This window comes from Nilaparvata lugens, chromosome 1 (assembly GCF_014356525.2).
Source record: "Nilaparvata lugens isolate BPH chromosome 1, ASM1435652v1, whole genome shotgun sequence".
NCBI lineage: Eukaryota > Metazoa > Arthropoda > Insecta > Hemiptera > Delphacidae > Nilaparvata > Nilaparvata lugens.
Genome location: NC_052504.1, coordinates 73,088,950 through 73,113,015, shown reverse-complemented (window position 1 = coordinate 73,113,015; position 24,066 = coordinate 73,088,950). Strand labels below are relative to the sequence as shown.

The 24,066-nt window shown below is 34.3% G+C and overlaps 1 protein-coding gene across 1 annotated transcript in view; it reads left to right on the top strand.

Annotated features, from left to right (window-relative positions):
• The window catches only part of LOC111054090 (synaptotagmin-15), a 138,529-nt gene that overhangs the window by 94,661 nt on the left and 19,802 nt on the right, over nt 1-24,066 (top strand). The window contains exons 6-7 of the mRNA XM_039442532.1: nt 8,700-8,793; nt 19,436-19,600. Of these exons, the coding sequence (XP_039298466.1) occupies nt 8,700-8,793; nt 19,436-19,600 (259 nt within the window). The remainder of the gene's footprint in view (nt 1-8,699; nt 8,794-19,435; nt 19,601-24,066) is intronic.

Genomic DNA, 24,066 nt, shown 5'->3' with positions numbered 1-24,066 from the left:
ATGGGCCGTGTCTATTCTATAACTGGTCTAAGGTGCGTACAGATATACGCGCCGCGAACATGAGCAATTCACTTTTTTAATCAGCTGATTATATCTGTATTTTTACAGAAACGGTAAGATACAGATATAAAAAGCTTGACATCAGCTGATTAAAAGTGAATTGCTCATGTTCGCGGCGCGTGAATCTGTACGAATCTTTAGAATAGCATGTGTCAATTATTATCTCAGTTCCATATGCGTTCACCTTACCATGTTCATAACCTTACTCAATAGTATCCTTTTTCATCCTTTGAAACCCTTTGAGACTCAGGGTTATAAAATATATCCGAGAGATATCTCAAAATCCGTTCTTAGTGCGCGTCTAGCATGTTTAAAGAATATTTGTGCAAAGTTTCAAGTCTGTATGCCAATTAGTTTGAGCTGTAGTGTTATTTTACATAAAAATTTTCGAAAAATGCCCTCTCCTGAACCCCCCTTTGCTCCTGATGGAAGTTTTTCTGCATAGGCTACATCTAATTTTTTTCGTAGCTGAACCAAATAGTTCCTCATGACTTTGCTGTGCAATGGACGGTTTAAAAGGAGAAACATTTTTGGGGGCCCCAGATCCCTCAGGGGGGAAATTTCTGAAAATTCTCCCTTAGTGGATATTTTGAAGATACCATGAACAATTGTGCAAAATTTGAAGTTTTTAGGCTCAGTAGTTTGAGCTGTGGTGTGATTTCAGTCTTTCGGGGCTTAGCCTTCTATAGATAAACTATAAGATAAACTATAGATATAACGGGGCTTAGCCTTCATAGATTGGTAGAAAATAAAAAGTCTCTATTTGAGTCGAATCACTAGACAACAAGCTTTTTGAAAGTTCAATAAAAAACAGCTTATTGCTTATCAGAGTTTATGAAATGAATATAGTTTTCCTCATCAACCTTTATCTAATTTCATTAGTCGAGTAATTTTTCATAGTGCCTTAACTCATCTTATACATCATGGAATCTCAACATCATAGATAAGTAGTCTCAAGGACTGACTTAAACATTAAATTCCCCCAACATTATCATGAAATGTTTCAGATATTTTCATACCTTGCAGTTGGACTGACATTGCTCCTGAATCATCTGCTTCAAGTCGCTCAAAGGATCTTTCAAATTCAACTCACATCATTGAACGTAGATTTTCCATCAACAAAAGCCAAACTCATGATATTTTTCTACATTTGAAGTCTCGTGAGGCCATCTGAATATTTTTCTCTTACATGATTCACTTTGCTTGGACTTCATCTCTCTTTTACAGAAGTTCTCATTCCTCATAAAGTAGTCTTTTTGTGAATACATTCTGAAAACTTTTTCCATTTACTCTGCGGGATGGTAATCGTTCCATTTGCTGTGTTTTTCGTATTTGTTCTTCAGATATATCTTAAAATAGATAACCTTGCAGCATATATTTTTTAGCACGAGATTAGTTTTCTGTTCACTCTGTTTGTGCCATCATTTAGGTTAATGATAATCAAATGAGCTTACTATATCATTTCAAAGATAGAAATTTACAAAGATCGCCTTTTCTCATATATTTCCACCATACAGTCTAGTCAAGTTTGTAATTTCTAAGTTATTTCTCTAGAAAAGCTTATTCAATGATAATAAGTAAAATTGAATAAAATTAAGAGATATTTTAAAACATATTGGCATCAAATCGTTTAATCAGTGATGAATTTCAAGCCTAGGAGAATATTTGATACAGTGACTCAAACTCAATGAACGAAAGACATTTGAATGGCTTTACTATTTGAATATATCACTATACCATGCAGACAAAACTCGCCCCTACAATTATTATTACTGTATCTCATCAAATTTACAATGACTTCATTTTCTCAATGTGAAATTACACTTTTGATCTAGTGGAACTTCTTTTTTTTCAAATCATCAGCCCATTATTACATTGTACTGGTGCAATGAACGTGAAACGTTGAAAGCCTGAACTGTCAAATAACAAAAGAATCCGTGCAGCATCGATTGAGGCCATTTTTATCCGAACGGACAGAAGGGTAAAGAAATTAGAGAGGCCAGGAGAATTCATCAAGTCGTGTTTTTTCGTCCAGCAAACGAGCATCAAGAGTTTTTACCTCCCATGTCGAGGGTTAATGTCAGATCGTTACACATTTTGGCCAGGGCTGAGGCTGACCGGACCGTCAGGGCTCCACTTTATGAACTTTTAACACCCCGCCGTTGCAATTTGTTTTCGCCTGTAAATTCCTCTCACCTCTGGTCGGTCTCAGTGAGATCTTCCCTGAAGAATTTGTGGATACTGTTTCATCACTACGTTTCCTTCCATTAAAATATTAGAGTATCACGCTTTGCGTTTACAAATATTATGTACATCTACAAATTGCTAAATATTGTTATTTAGGAGGAACTAGGAGGAGCTAGGAGGAACACTAAAATATGCAAATTTTAGAAGCAAATTATATTACAAAATAAACAAGAAATCAACCCATTACTTCACCAAGTATTTTATCTTCTTAAGCCGTATCTACATTGAACAAATGTTCGACATGCATGTTCGGCAAACATGTCTGTTGAGGAGCTCAGGGACAAAAATTTGAAAAAGTTTGGACAATCTTTGTTTGTCAAACAATAAAATCACTGTTTTTCCAAACATTTTCAGTGTTAACAGCTGTAAAACATGAAACGTGTTCTCACCACTTACATATTTTGTTTGGTGACGCGTCCACACTGGCCACGGGCAAACATTGTTTGTCAAACATAATAAAATTTGCCCAAACTGTTTCAACAAACATGTTTGTCGAACATTTGTTCAATGTGGACACGGCTTTACATCTTGACAAATTTGTAAAATGGAATAATTGAGACGCTGTGTGTGATTTTCTTGAGCTTAATCTTATTCAACAGGGAAGGTAGTCCTCAACTTTCAATTGACAAAAAATGTATGATATACTTGGAAGTAAAGTTACATAAAAGATTATAGTTCGTGACTTATCAGTGTCTCGTGACCAATATGAGGCATTAATATATTAATATCGGGGGACCGAGCTTCGCTCTGAAGTACAAAAGCATAGGTACAAATTTTTATAATATGTTTATAGTTTATAGAATGATATACTATGTTTGCTACAATATTTGTTAATTTACTATTTACTATTCTACACTAATAACATCTAGTTACTATTTTGGACTTTTTAGAGTTGAAATTTAGCCCAACATTCACAACTATAAATGATGAAGTTTTCACTTGAAAACTACTTCTAATTCCACTATCCAAAAAAGGACTGTTATTCATACACTATGAATACTGAATAGTCATTGCTAACACTATGTCTCATCACTTTATAAACAAAATACTACACATGCAAAGGAGACCCAGCAGCTGTGTGCATCTGCTAAAAAAAGTTTTAGTGTTGGAGAATTAAAAGGAAATTTAACTATTTGATGAATTTGGAAAGATCACAAAAATATGTTTCTATTTTAAATATGATTATTATTTTTGATTGATTATAATTAATTTCACCTTTCGAACCCTCAAGGTTTCTTCATCGTTAAGGTCGTGTTTATATCTTACAGTTTGACTATAGCTTGTGAATTTCGGGGATGAGATATTTTAATTTTCCACAGACGCACTCGCTCACTCATTTTCATATCCAAAAACGACGAAAGTCTCAGCTGTTTTTTCAAGGATGAATTATCCTTTTAATGTCGCTCAGCGAATTTTCTCAGGGATGAGACCTAGTGCAATCGAAATTTTATATCATAAACCTACTATGTTCCAAATTTCGTGAGAATCGTTAGAGCCGTTTTCGAGATCCGGTCACATACATATATATAAACATCTAAACATATAAACAGAAATTGCTCGTTTGATAGTATAGGATATATATATATATATATATATATATATATATATATATATATATATACAGAGTGATTCATAATTATGGTAAAATAATTTAATACGTGATAGTAGAGGTAGAAATGACAAAAAAGTTCCTATAAACAGTTCCTATTATCCATAAACGCTTTATTAGCGAGCTATACAGAGTGAAAGATTTCGCCCGGAATTCAGTTCCTCTGGTGAAATACACCGATGCTGAATTGTTTGGGGACTATTTTTTGAAAAACTTATGCTGGATTCATATGGAAAAATATCTGAAAAACTGAATAAAACTAGTCTGGAAGCTGTAGTGTGAGTAGTTTTTGAGAAAAAAGTTGAAATATGCAAAAAATTCAAGTAGAAAAACACTGACTTCTACGTTTGATGCCCAATAACTTTCTTTAATGACCAGTAAACAAATAATTTTTCGCAATAAAAATTGTAGAGAATTTAATTCTGAAAAGAATGATGTAAGCTGTGTAAACTAAATTTGAATAAAATGTATTCTTATGTAGTACATTACACCACAAAAATTTGCTGTTTTATGAGGAGAGAACTAATAACTCATAAGTTGTAGCTGATTGCAAATAAAATATTCGGTTTTTTATGAAAAGTTTTCATTTTATATGAAAGTAGCATATCTAAATGACATTAAACTTATACCAAAAGACTAGTAGATTATGACATTAAGCCTGGGAGGAAGCTCGAACAGAAGTAGATGATCTCCTATGATTCCTGCCCAAATGTTTACTGAAAACTGATGTTGTGGAAGATTGGGATTGATGGCATGAGGATTCTCAGCTGCCCAAATATGTTAGTTGTGGACGTTAACGATAGCTGATCTTGTAAAGTGTGCCTCGTCGGTAAATAAAACGGTTGTTAAAAAGTTTGGGTAAACAAGTTTTACTAAAAACCATCGGCAAATACCAGCACGGGGAATACAGTCTCGTGGCAATAGAGTATGAACTTTCTGGAGGTGGTATGGATGTAATTGTTGCTCTTTTAGAATCCTCCAAATAATAGATTGATTGACATTAAACTGCACTGACAATTCTCTTGTTTCTTCTCGGGATGTTCATAAATTTCATTAAGAACTTGTTCTTCTAACTCAACAGTCTTAGTAGATCGGGGTCTGCCTGCATAAATGTGCTCTTTGGATATCAAAGAATCTGTCTCAGACAGACGTTGGTGAATAGTGGCAAAAAACCTTGAACTTGGACATACTCGGTTAGGAAAGTTCTCTTGATACAAACGTCTTGCTTTAGTACTATTACAGTAGTGTCCCATTCCATACATTAAATGCATGTCAGCTAATTCGGAGTATGAATAATGTCAAAAATTACCTGCCATTTTTTAAAAAGTTAACACTTAATACAGAAGCAAAGTGAAATGGTTACAAATAACTGGTTAATAGGTTAAACAAAAAACACAGCGCGGCTACAGTAGGCCTAACTTACAGTTTGTTTTTTTGTTTAACAGTGAGCTAAAATATTTCTGAAAATAATTTTCAGCTGATAATTTCTTTCAAATATTTTTTTATTTAAAACAAAATAAATCAGCTGCTCTGGAACAGCTGTTCTTAAAATCAAATGTTCTATTTGCAATCAGCTACAACCTATGAGTTATTAGTTCTCTCCTCATAAAACAGCAAATTTTGTGGTTTAATGTACTACATAAGAATACATTTTATCCAACTTTTATTCAAATTTAGTTCACACAGCTTACATCATTCTTTCAGAATTAAATTCTCTACAATTTTTATTGCGAAAAATTATTTGTTTACTGGTCATTAAAGAAAGTTATTGGGCATCAAACGTAGAAGTCTGTGTTTTTCTACTTAGATTTTTTGCATATTTCAACTTTTTTCTCAAAAACAACTCACACTACAGATTCCAGACTAGTTTTATTCAATTTTTCAGATATTTTTCCATATGAATCCAGCATAAGTTATTTAAACACTAGTCCCCAAACAATTCAGCATCGGTATACTTCACCAGAGGAACTGAATTCCGGGCGAAATCTTTCACTCTGTATATCTCGCTAATGAAGCGTTTATGGATATATGTTTATAGGAACTTTTTTTCTTATTTTTACCTCTACTGTCACGTATTTAATTATTTTACCATAATTATGAATCACCCTATATATATATATATATATATATATATATATATATATATAATATATATATATATATATTATATATATATATATATATAGGGTGTTTCAGAAGTAGTGTCGAGAATTTTAGGGTATTGTACCTGGATGCTAGGAGACTACAAATGTCATATTTGAAGTGTCCAAAACTCAGCGGTTATCCTTATAGCTGCCATTTTGTTTTTTTCACTTAAAAATTTTTATCTCAAGAACGAAATGTTGTATTGATCTGAAATTTGGCATGAATATTTATGCTTTAAAGACTCAACTATAAAAAATAAAAAAAAAAATTTCGTTGAAATTTTCCAAAATGGCGGCCATTTTAAATTTTTGATGGCGAATATCTCGAAAACCGTCCATTTTACAGAAAATTTACAAGAGACAAAAAAGTTAGCAAATTTTTTCACAATTCCAATGATACCTAATTTATTAAGATTGGTCGAAGAATAACAGAGAAATTAAGTTTTTTCGTACTGCATTTTTTACACTTTTCACCATTTCAAGATCAATATTAATTTTTTAATTCCAGATGTATTTAAGATGAAGCTTTGAAACTCGGTATGGCTCCATATGGGCAAACAGATGATTTTACAATGGTTTTCAGATGATAATGTTTGTCTTGTAAAAGTATTGTTGTTTCATTAAAAGTAAAGAACCAGATGTAGTGCTTCCTATTTCTTAGTCTCACGTTTCCTAGGTCTTATTTCTATCTTAAATTTCCAGTTTCAATATTTTCTTACGTTGCTTCTACACAAATATTTAATTATTGTAATGGAATTTAGTTCGCTGGAGTACACCGATATTCACTTCATGTATGGAGCAGCTCTTGGCAATGCGACCGAAGCAAGAAGAATGTATGCAGCTGCATTTCCAAACCGCCGTCTCCCTTCCGACAAGGTGTTCACAAGAACTCACAATCGGCTGAGAGAAGTTGGTTCATTTGAACGGAACAGGGTAATTGCTGGTAGGCCTCGAGCAGTTCGAAATGTTGCTTTTGAAGAGGAAGTATTGCAGAAATTCGATTTCAATCCTAGAACGAGTACGAGAGCAGTTGCAAAGCAAATCAATTCAAGTGCTTCTTCTGTGTGGCGTGTACTAAACAAGGAAAGACTTCACCCCTTCCGCTTTCAAAAAGTTCACTCATTGGTTGAACGCGACTATGAGCCAAGAGTGAACTGTGCCCGTTGGTTTCTTCAGCAAGACATTATCCAACCAAATTTTCTAGAAAATGTGTTATTTACCGATGAGTCCAGCTTTACAAGAGAAGGAATCTTCAACTCTCGCAACAGTCACGTCTGAGCCTTAGACAATCCTCATGAGGTCAAAGTGCGTGGCTATCAGCATAGATTTTCGCTGAATGTTTGGACGGGTATCTTAGGTAATCGCGTGATTGGACCATACATTCTTCCTAATCGTCTGAATTCTCCCACGTACATTACTTTTTTAAGAGACATACTACCAGAACTTTTGGAAGATGTGCCTCTTGCAAACAGATATAATATTTGGTTTCAACATGATGGTGCCCCTGCTCATTTCGGAAATGTTGTTACGGACTTTCTGAACATGACCTATCGTCAGCGGTGGATTGGGCGGGGTGGACCAGTACCGTGGCCCGCACGTTCACCTGACCTCAACCCTTTAGATTTTTTTTTCTGGGGCCATATGAAAGACAGCACGCCAGTAGAAAACGAAGAAGACCTTGTGGCAAGAGTGGTTGCTGCAGCAGGTGCCATTCAAGATGATGAAAATGCTTTTATAGCAGTTCGACGGTCCATGATTGAAAGGTGCAGACTGTGTAATCAAGTTGAAGGACGGCATTTTGAGCAATTGCTGCATTAGTATCAGTGAACCGATTTGAGTGAAATTAATATTTTTCAATGTAAAATAAAATTTGGAGGAAAGTTATTCTTGTATATTTCTGTAATAAGAACGGTTTTCATGAAATTATAAAAAAAATTAATATTGATCTTTAAATGGTGAAAAGTGGTCATGCATGCAGTACGAAAAAAATTAATTTCTCTGTTATTCTTCGACCAATCTTAATAAATTAGGTATCATTGGAATCGTGAAAAAATTTGCTAACTTTTTTGTCTCTTGTAAATTTTCTGTAAAATGGACGGTTTTCGAGATATTCGCCATCAAAAATTTAAAATGGCCGCCATTTTGAAAAATTTCAACGAAAATTTTTTTTTTATTTTTTATAGTTGAGTCTTTATAGCATAAATATTCATGCCAAATTTCAGATCAATACAACATTTCGTTCTTGAGATAAAAATTTTTAAGTGAAAAAAACAAAATGGCAGCTATAAGGATAACCGCTGAGTTTTGGACACTTCAAATATGACATTTGTAGTCTCCTAGCATCCAGGTACAATACCCTAAAATTCTCGACACTACTTCTGAAACACCCTGTATATATATATATATATATATGTTTATCATATACCAGCCGGGAATGGTATCGTTCATTCATGAAATTAATTTCGAAGCGAACTTGAAGTTATCAAGCTCTTCAAAGAACTCATCAAGCTTATTTTGAATATTCATATTCAACATTTTTTTGTATGCCACTTGAAGTGAGAGACAGTTGTTCTTTTCAAGATACGAGTAAACAGAAAAACTTTTAATTAATGTTCCACATTTTACGTTTTTGTCTACAGATTATGTTTGATGCCAAATGGACGACGTTATCAGCAGTCGCGCCAGAAGAAGAAAACGTGCAACCCATTCTATGATGAAATATTTGTTTTTCAGGTAAGTTGAAGGCAGATTTTTTGTGAATAAGCATGGCTTACTTTAGATAAAGGCTGGAGCCTTTACCAACTTGGCAACGTCACAGTCAAGCTCAGCTTCAGGCCGAGAAAAGTGAATTCACTTGGGTAGACTCCCGATTAACTACCAGCTTTACGCCCTTTATCAAATACCAATACTGAGAAATTCAATTCAATGATAGTAAAAAATATATAATATTAACTGATAGACTAATTTTAACTTTAGCTCTAGGAGTTTCAGGTATAATGCCTAGCTTGGCAATATATTTCACTGTACTTACTTTCTGTGTCTGTATTTCCTACGAGCAGTTTTAACGATCAAATGTATTTCATTAATAGATGAAAGTATTGAATAGTACCTTCTAAATGTAAAATAAAAAAATGAAAGTCGAATATTGTCTTCTTTTTAAGAAACTTCTGAATTAAATGCATTCGCTTTTTGTGCATCTATACTATAACTAACTATACACCGTAATGATAATCGATAGTTCAATAATATATATCAAAGGGAATATATTCTACCACCATTTAGTTTTTGTTCGTAATAATATCCATCAATTTATATTAAAACACATCATTAAGTACCCTACCCTTTATTATTATTTTTCCTTTTCAAACAAGACTTGTTTCAACTCATCTTTTTTCATCTAGGAAAAATGGCTTTAGATGAGTTGGAACTAGTCGTGTTTTAGAAGAAAAAAATACAAAGAGTACGGTATTGAAGATTTATATCATGTTTTAATAACTTCAAAGTAGCCTCATAAAGAGAAGTGATAATTCATATTAATAATGAATTAATAGGTTATTGAATGAATAAATTGCTGGAATAATGATAATTCATTCAACTTTGTTCATTAATTCAATTTTATATCTAGGCATAATAGTATACAAAAAACACAGAATTGATATCCAATAGCAATAGTTTAATCTATCTCTACATATCTCTGTGGGTTTATAATCACATTATTGACATAAATCAAATACTTACTATCCCTACTAACAAATGCAAATGATTTCACAATATACAATCATAGAGAAACAATAGCATAAGAAGATATCCCATGGTATAGGGAATTTATGTCGCAACTTTTACTGTTATCTCAAGCCGATTACTGTCGATTATTGTCAATTTTTACTGTTTTGTTGGGGTGATAGTGTATGAACTGAACAATTTGAGAGACTACCAGCGTCACACAGCTGCATAGGAAAGAACTATGTGAACTATAGGCTTGGGATAACGGTAAAAGTTGCGACATAAACGCCCTATACCATGGCATATCTACTTATGCTATCGTTTCTCTATGATACAATATACAAATGATTCTACAAAATGTAATTTTTCTCATGGTATAATGAATCTATGCATATCAAATAAAGAAAAGTCGGCCTGAACCACACATTGCCATATTGAGCATGTTCCGGCCTTCTATCTATAGTAGGCTGTGGATAAGTCAATCCAATGTATTATGTTCTAAATTATGGATATGTATGTTTGATGGATATATGATGTTTCTTTTTATTTCCGTGAAGAATTCTTGTGACCTTCAATATCTTCCATGCCCGAACTTTTAAAGCAATACGAGTATTTAAACTCCTGTGCTTTTACAATTGGTAATATATGGTACTATTATATCACTACCATATAGACTAGAAGAATGAGGAATAGAATCAAAGGTGGATGGGGTAATTCATCTACAAAGGATCTCGTTTGAATGTAAACTAAAACTCAACATGTATTCGATGCGCGAAATTTGAATATTTGCTCTAATTCAAGTCCTCTAGATGAGTTCTGTAGCTCACTTCTGAACTATAATGAGGTCCACGTTATAATGGCAGTAGATAAAGATAGGAGAATAGCAATGCCGATTCTCTGCATTGATTAATTATATTTCTACACTGTCAAAAACATAATTGGCATCGTTGTGGACCTAGAAAAGGATAGTACCACCGGCTTTGTCGAATGATAGACAAGGATAGCAAAACCAAAGTTGATCAAATACTGTCATTATAACCTCACTATAATAGTAATATGATTTAACCTGGTTAGTTCAGATCTGGTGTCAGAGTTCTTATTTTCGTGCCTAATTAATTCTAGGGCCTTTGACGTGAATTTTTTCTGGCAGAAAGGACCAACCTGTCTATTTGAAACTCGGGAATGGCCCGAGAAAAATCACCTTATGAAATTTGCTCAAACCCATGACCTCTGGGTTTTTAATCGATAAACCGGCCGACATTCCTCTGCTGTAGGCCTACTAGAGCCCAATTTAATTAAAACGAAAACTAGGTTTGAGCGGCAGTTTGTTCCAGTCCAATGATTTCAAGTAGGTTTTGTAATATGATTTTCTTGTTGGTTTAGAAGCAACTGTTGCTAATACACTCATACTAGGGTTTTTGCTTTGGTGAAATCGGGCCTAGGATAGTTGAATAAATATAGTTATCATATTTTTGTAGCAAAAAAACAAGAACAAAAATCCATAGCATTCCGGTCATGTCATAACAATAACGCATACGTTGTGTGCCCACTTGAAATTCATTATTCCATTTCACTGTTAAAGTTTTACAATTATTATTCATTCAAGTCTTCAAATGGCTTTCAATTACTTTTTTATTTCCAATACCAATTCAAAGTCGTTCAAGTTCAAAATTACCCTATTGTGAATGATTGTTATTTCAACAATCTCAACATTATTGTAAATCTTTCTATGTGTATTTTTTGTTTTACATTTACTGCTGGAAAATATTATAATCCCAATTATGCTCAGTTGCCGAGTAATAGGAGTTTCATCTTTGTTCTGCAATTCTTGTGAATGGATAGATGAATTTAAATAAATATCTCTGTCTCACTGCAATTAGTGGAACATTCAGTTGTTGAAAGAATGTAGCTCAGTTACTGAGCTTATTGTAATAGCTGGAGGAGATTATGGAAGAAACTAGAAATGATGGAGTCACTTTTTTCAATCATCGCATTATTTGAGCAGAAGAAAGCAAAGCGTTTACCGGAATGATGGAAACGGAAAGTGGAATCATTAATCATTCAGTTTTCTTCAGATGCTGCTAGACAAGCAATTATTTAGTACGGAAGTTGATGAAGTCAGACACATTATTCTACGCTTCTTTGGTTGGGTAGGAGTAAACTTTTACTCCTCTCAGTGGCCGAATGAATGAAAATAGATTCATAAATTCCAAAGTAAATGCATAAACAGTAGCCTAATATCCTAAAAAAAATGGACGATAAAACTATTTCATTGTGGTGGAGGGAACTTGTAAATATGAATAGGAAGCTTTCTAGACTTCAATATAACTAGTCGTATATGAAAATGATACAGTACATGGAATTTCTAAGATTTTCTAGCTATTACAACTTCATACCTCATGTGGTTACTCTCACTGTGAAAGAATCAATTTTAAAATATTCTTGTTTAGAGTCGGAAAGTTCATTATTTTTGTTTGAATAAGATATTATTTAGAGTTTCCCTATCATCATTGCTTCTGACACAATTTTCACTGCTTAGTAAAAATATTTTTGGATTTTAGAGTAAATTTATCACACACATTCATATTCCAAGAATATTAGCACTCATACTTCTTTCTTACATTTTAGTAAAATATAGTTATAGTTCATTCGAATCTCGTAAGGAAAATGTAAAATTTGAAGTATGAATATATGAACATCACTTCATAATGATTTAGACAATACTGCCAAAAATTACTGACTTTCAATTTTGTTCATTCTTTTTGGTTTCTTAGCTACTTTTCTCATCATTTTTTTCTATTTAGAAATGTTCAATTTTAGTGAATTGATTCAAAGAATGAAATAAGGCCACACTTCATTCCGCTCCAACTACTACCAAACCTAATTCCAAGAGATGGTATTTTGAGAACATGAAGGATGTAACTTTTTTTCTCCTCGAGGTAGAATTATTTGTTTGATACCACTAGAATATCTCTAGATGAGGTTGCAATCCGAGGCATATTCAACGAATAACGATATTTCCTACGGGAAAATTTCGCTTCACAACCATTGGGTTACAATCCTTCAAACATTTTATGTCCGTGGCGTTGTGTGAGCCATAAATCCTCAAACTCTGCACACATCTAACAATTATTTTAATAGTTATTACAGTAGCCAATTGATTTTCAATGAGTTATTCTATTATTTTGCAAGTGGGAGGAAATAGTTATTTGTCCAATCAAATCGATCAACTGGCAAATTCCAAGCTTCGTTTTCATCACTTGACATCACAATGAATCCATCATCATGTAACGGAAAGTGTGAGTGGTAAAAGTAAACTTACCACAAGCACGTGATGTGCGAACTATTTGCCGATCACAGGCACATATACGAGTACTCATATGGTAATAGCATGCCCGCTTTTCATTAGGATAATAGAGAAACAGTCTCATGAATGAATGCATGAAATGCCCTCTTTCCGAATGCGTATTAGAGGAGGGAAAAGAGATAGCAAGAGAGAGAGGCGAGAGCTAGTGAGGGTGTTATAGATTGAGAGAAAGAGTGTGAGATAAAGATTGATGGAGAGGAAGGTTGGAGAAGAGAACGAATAGTAAAGGGAGAGAGTGACAGTGTGAGAGAAAGGCAGCGAGAAAGATAGTGAGCAAAGGGCAGAGAAAGCAAGGATGATTTTGAGTCGTATAAAGAGATGCAATGACGATTCAAAGGTTTGACACATACATGATCGATTGAATACCGATTGTAGTCGCTCGTTGAAAATGGAATGCGAAACGCTCTATGTGTATGTAGTACTAATTCATAGCAATTTATTCCTCAGGTATTCATGTATTTTGTTTGTTATCAATTGAATATCAAGTGTGGTGTACTTTTTTGTTCGCTTTATATTGAAATTTGGAGTGCTTCTTTAGTCTTTAAGAACTTGTATGTTTTCTAAGTGCTCCCTGTGAGATAGGCTGCACTATATTTCACTATTATTTATAGAAGATTCCATACAGGATTTCTTTGATATTATTTGAGAGTTTGAAGTTATCGTGAATTATATCGAAATTTCTTATCACGATGACAGTAATATTGTTTTTTCACTCTAATAATTGCAATATTCAATTTCTTTCTTCTCGACTTTCCCATTAAATGAAAATTACTACTACCAATAATAACCCTGATAAGTTATCAGTAGAGCAAGATTGTTTGAGTTGTTGATAGATAATTGAGAAAAGGGAAAGACTACCCCAATCATATTCAATTTGATGTTATCAATAATAGAATTCAAATGAAGGCCCACTATACAAGAAGCATTTAAAAATAGTATTGAACGAATATCTTGGTTCATACTCCCCATCCATCAAAGTAGGAGAAAGTACTTTCAATAATCAAGTTCTATTAGCTTGAGGCAAATCTATTTTCTATGCTCTAGAATGTCTAGAATAACGTTTTAGGAGACATAATCCTCCAATAGTACACGATCATTAGGCCTATAATTAATATTTTAACAATTGCATTTGACTGAATGGAAAACTTATCTCAGTCATCTCAAAAAAGTATGATTCTAGTTCATAACCTGTTTTCCACCCATGCCATTACGACAAACTTATTGCAACCTCATTGCAAACTATCCCCTGAATCTTGTATCGGTCCTTTTGTATTGAACGTATTCGAGATACTAATACGATGTTGCTTTGTTCTTGATGAGTTCCATTGTCCTTCTCAATTCTATCTTTGATTGTCACTTTCCTACTTAGCCATCAATTCGTTCCTTTTTGACCCCATTTCCCCGTCACCTTCATTTATCTTGTAGTTCCTTTGTGAATGTCTGTTTCTCTCCATTTTCCAGTCGCCCTGCTCATTCTCCCTCTCTCCTTATGTGTTTCCGTTTCACATGTCATCCGTACTTCCTGTCTTTGGTGAGTAATTGAAATTCCAGTTTCTCGGCAGTGGACATGTCCTGTAGAGCACTGGTCATTGCTGGAATCATATATAAAGTTTATTCCCTTGAAGTGACCTTTGTCTGTCTTTACTCTAGTTTCTCTGTGCTCTCAAGTTGAAATTTTTCTAGAAAGAATGTATATGATATGAAAAAGCAGTTTGTAATATAATAACTATAGATAATATCATATTGTTATGCATCTACATAAATTGGCGGAGCTTTGGACATATCAATGTCCATTCTTCGGAAAGAATATTAAAAATATCCTCCCCACTAACTCTCTACCAAAACGTTAATTTCGTTATTTAAACTAAGGATTTATTTATTAATGGAAATATTGTAAAAGTTTTAATCAATATGAATATTAAAGAGAAAAAAAAACAGAAAATTGATAGAGTAAAATAATATATAGGTAGATAAGATCAAATAATTGATTAATAAAATGAAGTAGGCTGAAAGTAGATCAGGGTTATCAACTTTCAGTAATATACAGCATTATGCAGTGGATAATTGAAATAACATGAGTTTATATAATATATATATATATATATATATATATATATATATATACAATTCGTTCTATAACATGGTTTAAAGGTTTGTATTTGTGGGATGGGTGGGGGATGGATGTCATGTGATCGTTCTAGGGCCGGACAGTTTCAGTCATTTGTTCCAAAAGATGTTTTTTAAAGTTAGGATGAAGCTCGCTCGGCTCTCGATGGACCTGATAGAAACAGGAAGTGCATTCCATGCACGACAGGCACTGACTAAGAAGGATTTTGTGAAAATAGTAGTTCGATGATTGGGTATCCTTAAAGTACTTTCTCCGGTTCTAGTATGTGAAGCATCTATCCTCCTACCTTCAGAGACAAATTTGAAATCATCTTTAAAATAGTTCGGATTACCGTATATCAAGATATCTCTAACAAGCTTGACTATTCGAAAAAGCCTCTGATCGGGAAGCTTTAATGTTGAACTAGCAATGTGGGCTGGGGTGATATGATCATGGCATTGGAGAGAGTAGACGAAACGTAGACAATAATTTTGGCAACGCTGTAGTTTATCATTCAGAGTGACTTGCATATCGTTAAGAACAGAATTACAATACATTAAATGTGGGAAGATGAGAGATTGAACCAATAATAATTTAATGTTTCTAGGGAGGATATCGTGCATTTTCTTCAATGCATGCATGGCTGAGAATACCTTTTTACAAGTTTTGTTCACTTGTTCTGACCAGTCAAGAGTATTATTCATAATAATGCCTAAATTTTTAACTGAGCTACAGTAAGGAATGTCATTACCGTCTACACTAATTTTGTGAATCGATTCAAGGTCAATATGTTTATAAGACGAGAATATCCAATTATAATGGGTTGTGTTTTGATGGGATTAAGCTTAAGGCCATTTTTCTTTGTCCATTCCACTATCGAATTGATATCCTGATTCATTATTCCAACTGTTTCATTAATTTTTGTTATGGGACAGCTTAAATAGATTTGAAGGTCGTCTGCATAAGTATGGAAACTGGAGAATTTGATAATGGAAGAAAGGTCATTAGCATACAAAGTGAAGAGGAGAGGGCCTAAAATTGAACCTTGTGGTACTCCATGCATAACGTTTTTCCAAGTTGACTTTTTGTCACCGACAGATACACATTGTTTCCTACCTAATAGATAGGATTTAAACCAAACTAACGAGTTGTGACTGAAACCAAGAATAGCCAACTTATTCAGAAGGACTGTATGATCAACAGTATCGAATGCTTTAGAAAAATCAAATAGGGTGAGGATGGTGCATTTTCTTTGGTCCATAGCTAACCTTATATCATCAGTGACAGGAAGCAGAGCTGTCTCAGTTGAATGGAATTTTCTAAAGCCTGATTGAAAGTTATGAAGCTTACTATTGTTGTCTAGAAATTTTACAACTTGAGCATGAATGAGTCTTTCTAGCACTTTGGACAATGCAGGTAAAATACTGATTGGTCTAAAATCCTCAACTTTATTGGGTGATGGAACTTTATTTAGAGGGCGAACCAGAGCAAACTTCCAGTTTTCAGGGAAAATGCCTTCTTCAAGTGACTTGTTGAAAATGTATGTAATGGTTGGTAAAACAGCAAATAACATCTTCTTGATAAATTTAATAGGAATTTTGTCTACACCCATAGCATTACTATGAATACGTTGAATTGCTCTGAAAGTGTCTTCTTCTGAGATTGGATGGAAATGAAATTGATCAGTGATTGGTAAATCTAAGTTTGTAACCTGCTCTTCAAGATCATCAATGTGATTAGCAATGACAACTTCGTCGCGTTGGTTAGAGTGTGAAACGAAATGGTCATTTATATTATTCAATGGTAAGTCAATTTGTGGATTCGATTTCTCTTTGCCAAGCCCGAATTCTTTTATTCCCTGCCAAAGTGATTTAGAGTCTTGTCTATTGTTTGTCATAAACGAATTCAAGTACCTAATCTTTGAGTTCCGTAATTCCTGTTTAACCCTATTTCTAAGGCTCCTATACTCTATCAAACTGTCCAAGTCAAATGTCTTTTTAAATTTTCTATGTGCTTTGTCTCTACGTCCCATCATCTTAAGTATGTCTTCAGTCATCCACGGTACTCGTCGTTTTCTATTAATCCTCCTTGTCACATAAGGTGCATGTTTGTCATACAAAGTCAAAGTCCAATTCTCGAAAGTCTTGACCATGTCATCAACTGAGGGTAATGCTTCAATTTGATGCCATGGAGTCTGAGCCACATCAGTCAGGAAGGCGGCTTCATCAAAGTTTTTGAAGTCTCTATAAGTGATAATTTTCTGTTCTGGCTTGGGTATCTTATGGGAAAGTACACAGTAGATCAAATCATGTCTAGAAATAGCTGGGACTGAGATTTGGCCTGCTTGAACAACCTCATTGGGATCACTAACAATGAGAAGGTCAATGAGGGTGTCTGATTCATTAGTATGATGAGTTGGATCGAGAGGTAAAATAGTCATGTTTAGGCATTGGAAAATTGTAGTCAGTTGAAAGTAGTCAAAGTTACGATTTGTCATGTTCAAGTCGGTGTTCATATCCCCCATAACTAGTATACGGTTATAGCAAGGCATAAGAGAAAGCAAGGCGCTTTCGAAATCTGTGAAATGACCTATTTTTGGTGGGCGATAACAGATACCAACGAGTAATTTATCAGTACTAGATAAGGATAATTCAAGTAGCATAAACTCTGGTCTGGAACAATACTCTTGTTTAGATGTGATTAAAACTTTTGTTTTGATACCTTCTTTCACATAAATTGCTACACCCCCACAAGCTTTATTTAATCTATCATTCCGGAAAAGATTATATCCAGGCAATGCAACAAAATTTGATGAAATACTAGGCTTCAAAAATGATTCGGAAATTCCGATTATATTGAAGTCCTTAAAACGGAAGATTGCTCTGAGTTCATCAATGTGGCAACTGAGGGATTGTACGTTAAGGTGAGCAGCCTTGAAAAGTTTTTTGAAAGAGTGGAGCTTATTTGCTAGAAACATACCTGCATCATTATTACTATTATTGAAATAATCATACCTACTTGAGGGCGAGCGAGCTGACGTGTCAGTGAGAGGCATCATGGAAGCAGCAGACCAATCGTGAACCGACCTCAGAACAACACATGACGGGGAAAATGGGGATGAAACTGATAAAACTTAACCTAAATGAAAAAGTCTCTTGATTCGAGTGCATTCAGCATGCCTTGACAGTTTGGCTCCCTTCACTATTTAAAGCACTAGTTCAAAACAAAGTTCACTAAACACAATAAGATGTAGATGTGTGGAGTTCCGGTGATGAATAATCCTAATGGTGAATAAGACGAAGATTGAGGAAGAACTGGTAGTGGGAGATCTGGTCCAAGTGGAGATAGAGCGAGTAGGTATCCAGTAGTGGAAGAATCGGGTCCAGTAGTTGAAAGAGTCTCTGCACTGGAATTTGAATTTTTCGGAAAGGCATGTAATTTTAAGAGAGTTAACAGTTCCATTTAGAACTGAAGTAAAAATTAGGAAAGTTCTTAGTGCGTTGATTCACTTTAAAATACATAGGTCTTTGAAAAACAGTAATTTTAACAAGAAATCTTTCATCCTCAAAAATCAAAATTTATTACGGTACTTTTAATATCCTCTCTCTCTAAGAAATCAAATTATAAATAAGTCAATATTACATTTCAAATCGAGTCGTAATTTTTTATTGGTTGCATTTTCAACAATATGGAAACTCAATAAGATATTTTACAACAACCGAAATGCTGCATATATATCCGCATACCCGTTGGTTCTTTTGTTTTTATAGGTCACAGAGAACTGTGTAAAGGTTCATTTCTGTGAAAAATTTGACATTCAAAGATTCAGTAAAAGCATGAAAATGAATTTGCTTTACCGAATTTGTAAGCAATACTTTGATTATTCTCCTTTCCCCCCAACTCAACAAAACTCATAAAGTTTCTGGCTTCACCTCCAGCGGTACTCTCTGGATTAGGAACATCGCACTAATAATGGATATAATCTGATTCCACTCTTTAACAATGTCATCAATCCATTGCCTCTCCAACCTGCCATAATGTTTCTAGTAGTGGAATTCACATTCACAATATTTATTTGTAATATTATAAGGAATTTTAATAAAAATTATTTTGATATGAAGCATATAGGCTATTTTAAGTATTCGCAAGGTATGTTCATAAGGTTACGTAATGTCCAGGTGAACCCGAAAGAGCTGGAAGACCACATACTGAAGATGAGCGTGATTGACACCGGACGAGGCAAGAGGAGGCAGGTGATCGGTCACATCACATTCCCTCTCGGTCAGCTGTCAGCGCAGTTCAAAACCGGTGACCTCACCCACCATCGCATCGATCTCGAAAAGGTAATAAAATTACTACTATATTCTTCCTTCCCTTCCACTCTGTATTTTTTCCGATCCATTCTATTTTTGTTCTCCTATTTCTTCTACATTCCATTCTAATTTTTTGGATAGAATAATAATTGTTTGTGTTTCTCCCAGACTTGACACTCAATTTGTGCATGTATTGTGTGAAGGATTGGATCTTTCAGGTAAATAGATCACTAATTGGTTTTGAATGTTAGTTCTCCTAGTTGAACTCAATGCATACCTATCTATTCGTTTCTTTTTGTTACCTAAATTAACTAGCTTTCAACTCAACTGACAAGGTGACTGAGCCTAGCTATGCAACGTTATCAATTTTCTTAGGCTGAGGCATCTGTCAAGAGATGGCAGACTGTTAGTCTGTTTTAAAGTTACCAAATAATTATTATTTAGTTAAAAAATAATGTAGAAATGATAATTCAACTTCTATAACTTTAATTTCATTCAGTTCATTCTAGAACATTTGAAACACTCAATCGACTCACTCGAGCTCAAACTAACTCAATGAGACCTCCTACAAATCTCTACTAAATTGAAGCTGGATGGTGTATTAAGAAAGTAAATATTCTAAGTTCTAAGTTACCTGTTTTCTAGCGATTTCCATTAAGAATTCGTCCAAAAAAGTGTGAATCATTAAGAAATCTATTTACTATGGTGAGAATTCTCTTGAAACTCCCGACTTTGAACAGTATTGTACTCTTGAAAGTTGTAAGACCGAAAACGAGCCTCTCCATCTTCGTCCCTCCACTGAGTAGAGTGGCGCAAGATATAGGGAAATTGTAAAGGTTAACAAAGAGAATGGGAATAGTAAAGGTAAATGCTGACAAAGACAAAACACCTCGCCCAATAAACAGTGGCGGTTAATAGTGTTTCTCTTGAGTGTTATTCAACCGACTGTTCTGTCGCTCTAATCCCAGTCCCACCCTCTTCTTTGAAGAGTTTCCAATTCCCAATTCCCTAATTCAGTATTTCTATTCTCCTCTGTTTTTATTCGTTACACAATTACAAATTACAAGAGTACACTATCATCACTATGCACTATTATCATAGAGAAAGCAGCATAATAGATATTCCATGTAGGGCGTTTATGCTTCAAATTTTACTGTTAACTGAAGCCCATAGTCCGAGTAGTTGTTTTTGGTGAAGCTATCTGACGCTGGTAGTCTCTCATACTGTGCAGTTCTTACACTCTCACCCCAAGAAAACAGTAATAATAGATAGTAGTCGACAGTAATCGGCTTGAGTTAACAAAAAATCGGCTACAAAATTGAAACATGAACGACCTATACCACAGGATATCTTATTTTGCTATCTTTTATTTATACTATCATTCATAGAGATATTTTATTTTACACAGTTCACTTAGTAGGTTCTGGAAAATGAGGTGGAGCACCATCTGGTTGGAAGATTGCTTGATCCATTTCTGGTACCATCAAATGAGGCAATACTAGTAAACAAATAAGATAATAACTCATGAAAGTAGTAAGCGAATTGGTAAAATTCTCAACATGCCGCCATTTTGATTCTACGAAACATGAACGTCCTGTACCATGGGATATCTTATTTTGCTATCTTTTATTTATACTATTATTCATAGAGATATTTAATTTTACACAGTTTACTTAGTAGGTTCTGGAAAAATTTCAGCTCCCTAACCTTCGTAGAATCAAAATGGCGGAATGTTGAAAATTTTACCAATTCGCTTACTACTTTCATGAGTTATTATCTTATTTGTTTACTAGTATTGCCTCATTTGATGGTACCAGAAATGGATCAAGCAATCTTCCAACAATATGGTGCTCCACCTCATTTTGCAAATCATGTTGAGCAATTACTAAATGACAAACTTCATGGCCATTGGATTGGTTCTGGAAGTGATTTCCGGAACTTCTCCGGATACCGTGGAGTTTCTTTGTAAACGAATCATTTCTTAAGCTCTGTTATCAGTGTGATGCTGTGGATGGGTTTCAATTTCAATAATTTTGGACTTTTAAGGTTTTTTATTAGGCCTTGTTCTAGTTGTTTTATTCAAAAGTTATATTGCCCTAAAGTGCAACAATAAAAGTATTTTATAAAACCAAAAACACCTTTTCAATACTTTTTAAGTATCGTTTTTCAATATGCCGCCATATCGTTTCTACAAAGGTTAGGGAATTGAAATTTTTCCAGAATATTTTTAGAATCTAATTTGTAATTTGTTTAAAATTTAAAATAGTTCGGTGCCCATTAATGGGTATGTAATATAAAATCAAACGTGTAAACCTCTTCGTGGGACACCCGGAATAGAGTATATATATTTTTCTCATCACAATAATGTCTATTACAGGCGTGTATCTCTATTATTAGCTCCAAAATAGATACAGTAGCTGCTTGAAACTACAGTATCTATGGAGTTTTTCACTCTCTTACTAACTATATAGAGGTAATTTCTTCGAGATTTCAAATTGTTCAAAATTCCCAACATAATATCAAATCATATTTCAAGTCTGTTCATTTTCGAAATTTCCATAGAAGGCACTGCCTTAGAGATTATTCTTATGTTTAAACAATGCATTTACTTCAGTTAATGGTTTCTGTTTCCAATCTAGACTCTCAGAATTATCATGACAAGAAATGTTCTGTGTAACGTGCTCGGTAACGTCTTTATTTGTATGATAATTCGTTCCGGGCACGAACAATCATACTCATCCGGTAAATAAGCTTTACCGTCCTCATTACAGAGAATACTATTGTCAACAAGCAACTCCTATTAAGTAATATTCCTGTATTATCTACTCGGAAACTGAAGAAGGGAAGAGAGTGATGCACATGTAATGATGGAGGATGAAATCATAGGAACAGTAGGAAGAGCGTCACTCCTGAAATGTGCTCAACTTTTCTCATGCAAGATAAGAAGAAGTTTTTCCTATTTACACAGAACAAAAGAAAGCTCGCTGTTTGAGATAGTCGTATGAGATTTTGAAGAAGACAAACGCCAGCTTTGTTCCAGATGTCACAAGTCCCATGGCAAAATTCTGGCAAAATATAGCGCAGTTTACAATTTGTTCTCCAGTGAAACTAGATTCTGGAACAACTCAGCAGTTATCAGTTTATTCAAGACAACTTAGAATCTAAAGCGCTTTGTCATTTTTGCACTAAACTTATCTACTGACTACATCACATTATGAAACAAATTAATGTAAAACTGATTAGATATTTTAAGTCCCCGACAATTAAAAGAGAAAGATCCTTGCTAGAACGCAGAACTTATAAAAACAAATTCAATAAATGTGAATCCCAAAACTATGTTCACATAGTTTTGACTACCATTGACTATACCATGGAGAGCCTTGATATGCTTATAAATACAGTTACTAGTATAGCTTATCTGTGATGCTATCTTTACAGCATAACATGATACTGTATTGACATACTACGAAATTGAGGTAATAAATAATATGTGAACCATTTCGGACTTTTATTTATTCGATTTCATACTTGAATCTCTTCTCTTGATTGATCTCTCTTCTATGTTGGTTTCATTAAAATAACAAGTCATCATTCTTTATATGTGCTTTTCATATGCCATATCCATTTCACTATTATATTCACAAACAAACTCGAAATTATAATAGGAATTTCTATCAAGTTCAGGATTTTATCTGCATAATCACTCCCAGTTGTAGAAAATAAGGGTGGTGAGAGATTTATTATCCAATCTCAACTTCACTGGACAAAGAATTATCCCATTTACATCGAGAATCATGATGCAATAGGAGCTTTTTATTAAAGGACTACAAATTAATATTCTACGTTGTTTGCTTACTCGCCAATCTCCCAGCGTTTGCGAAATACGTTCAACGTTTTCCGTAGCCGTTTCAGTCGGGCATACCAGAACCCGAATATGCAAATACGTCGAGTTAAAACAAACGTGAAATCTCATTATCTACTTTTGAAAAGATGAAAGACGATTATACCGGAGAGACAGCAGACATGCCTTGGAAGACAGGCTCTCTGAAGGAATTGGAATTTTTCGGAGGAATTTGATAAAGGGCTTTCTGCTTGTCAGAGGAAGAGAGAGAGAGAGTGTGTGTGTGAGAGAGAGTTTTTGTGTGAGAGAGTGATGAGTACTTTTCCCTGCTCTTCCCTTAATCTTACACACATTCTTGTGCTCGTAACACCCACAACAACACACTTCTACACTCTTCATCTCGGCTTTCAATCCCTCAAACGAAGTCGCTTCTTCTTTTCTCTCATTATTCCCTCTTTTTTCTCCGTTCTGCTCACAAGTAACGTTCAGGTTCTTCTCTTGCTACAGTGTACAGGTTTACAGGTATTGATTTCTGGATTCTGAATCATACCCATACGAGGTTGTAGGTTGCGACAATATCTCTGAGATGAATTCGAGCGGGAACAGAGCCTTCACCCAGTTTTGTTGCCTCACATAAACGTTTGTTGGTTGTACT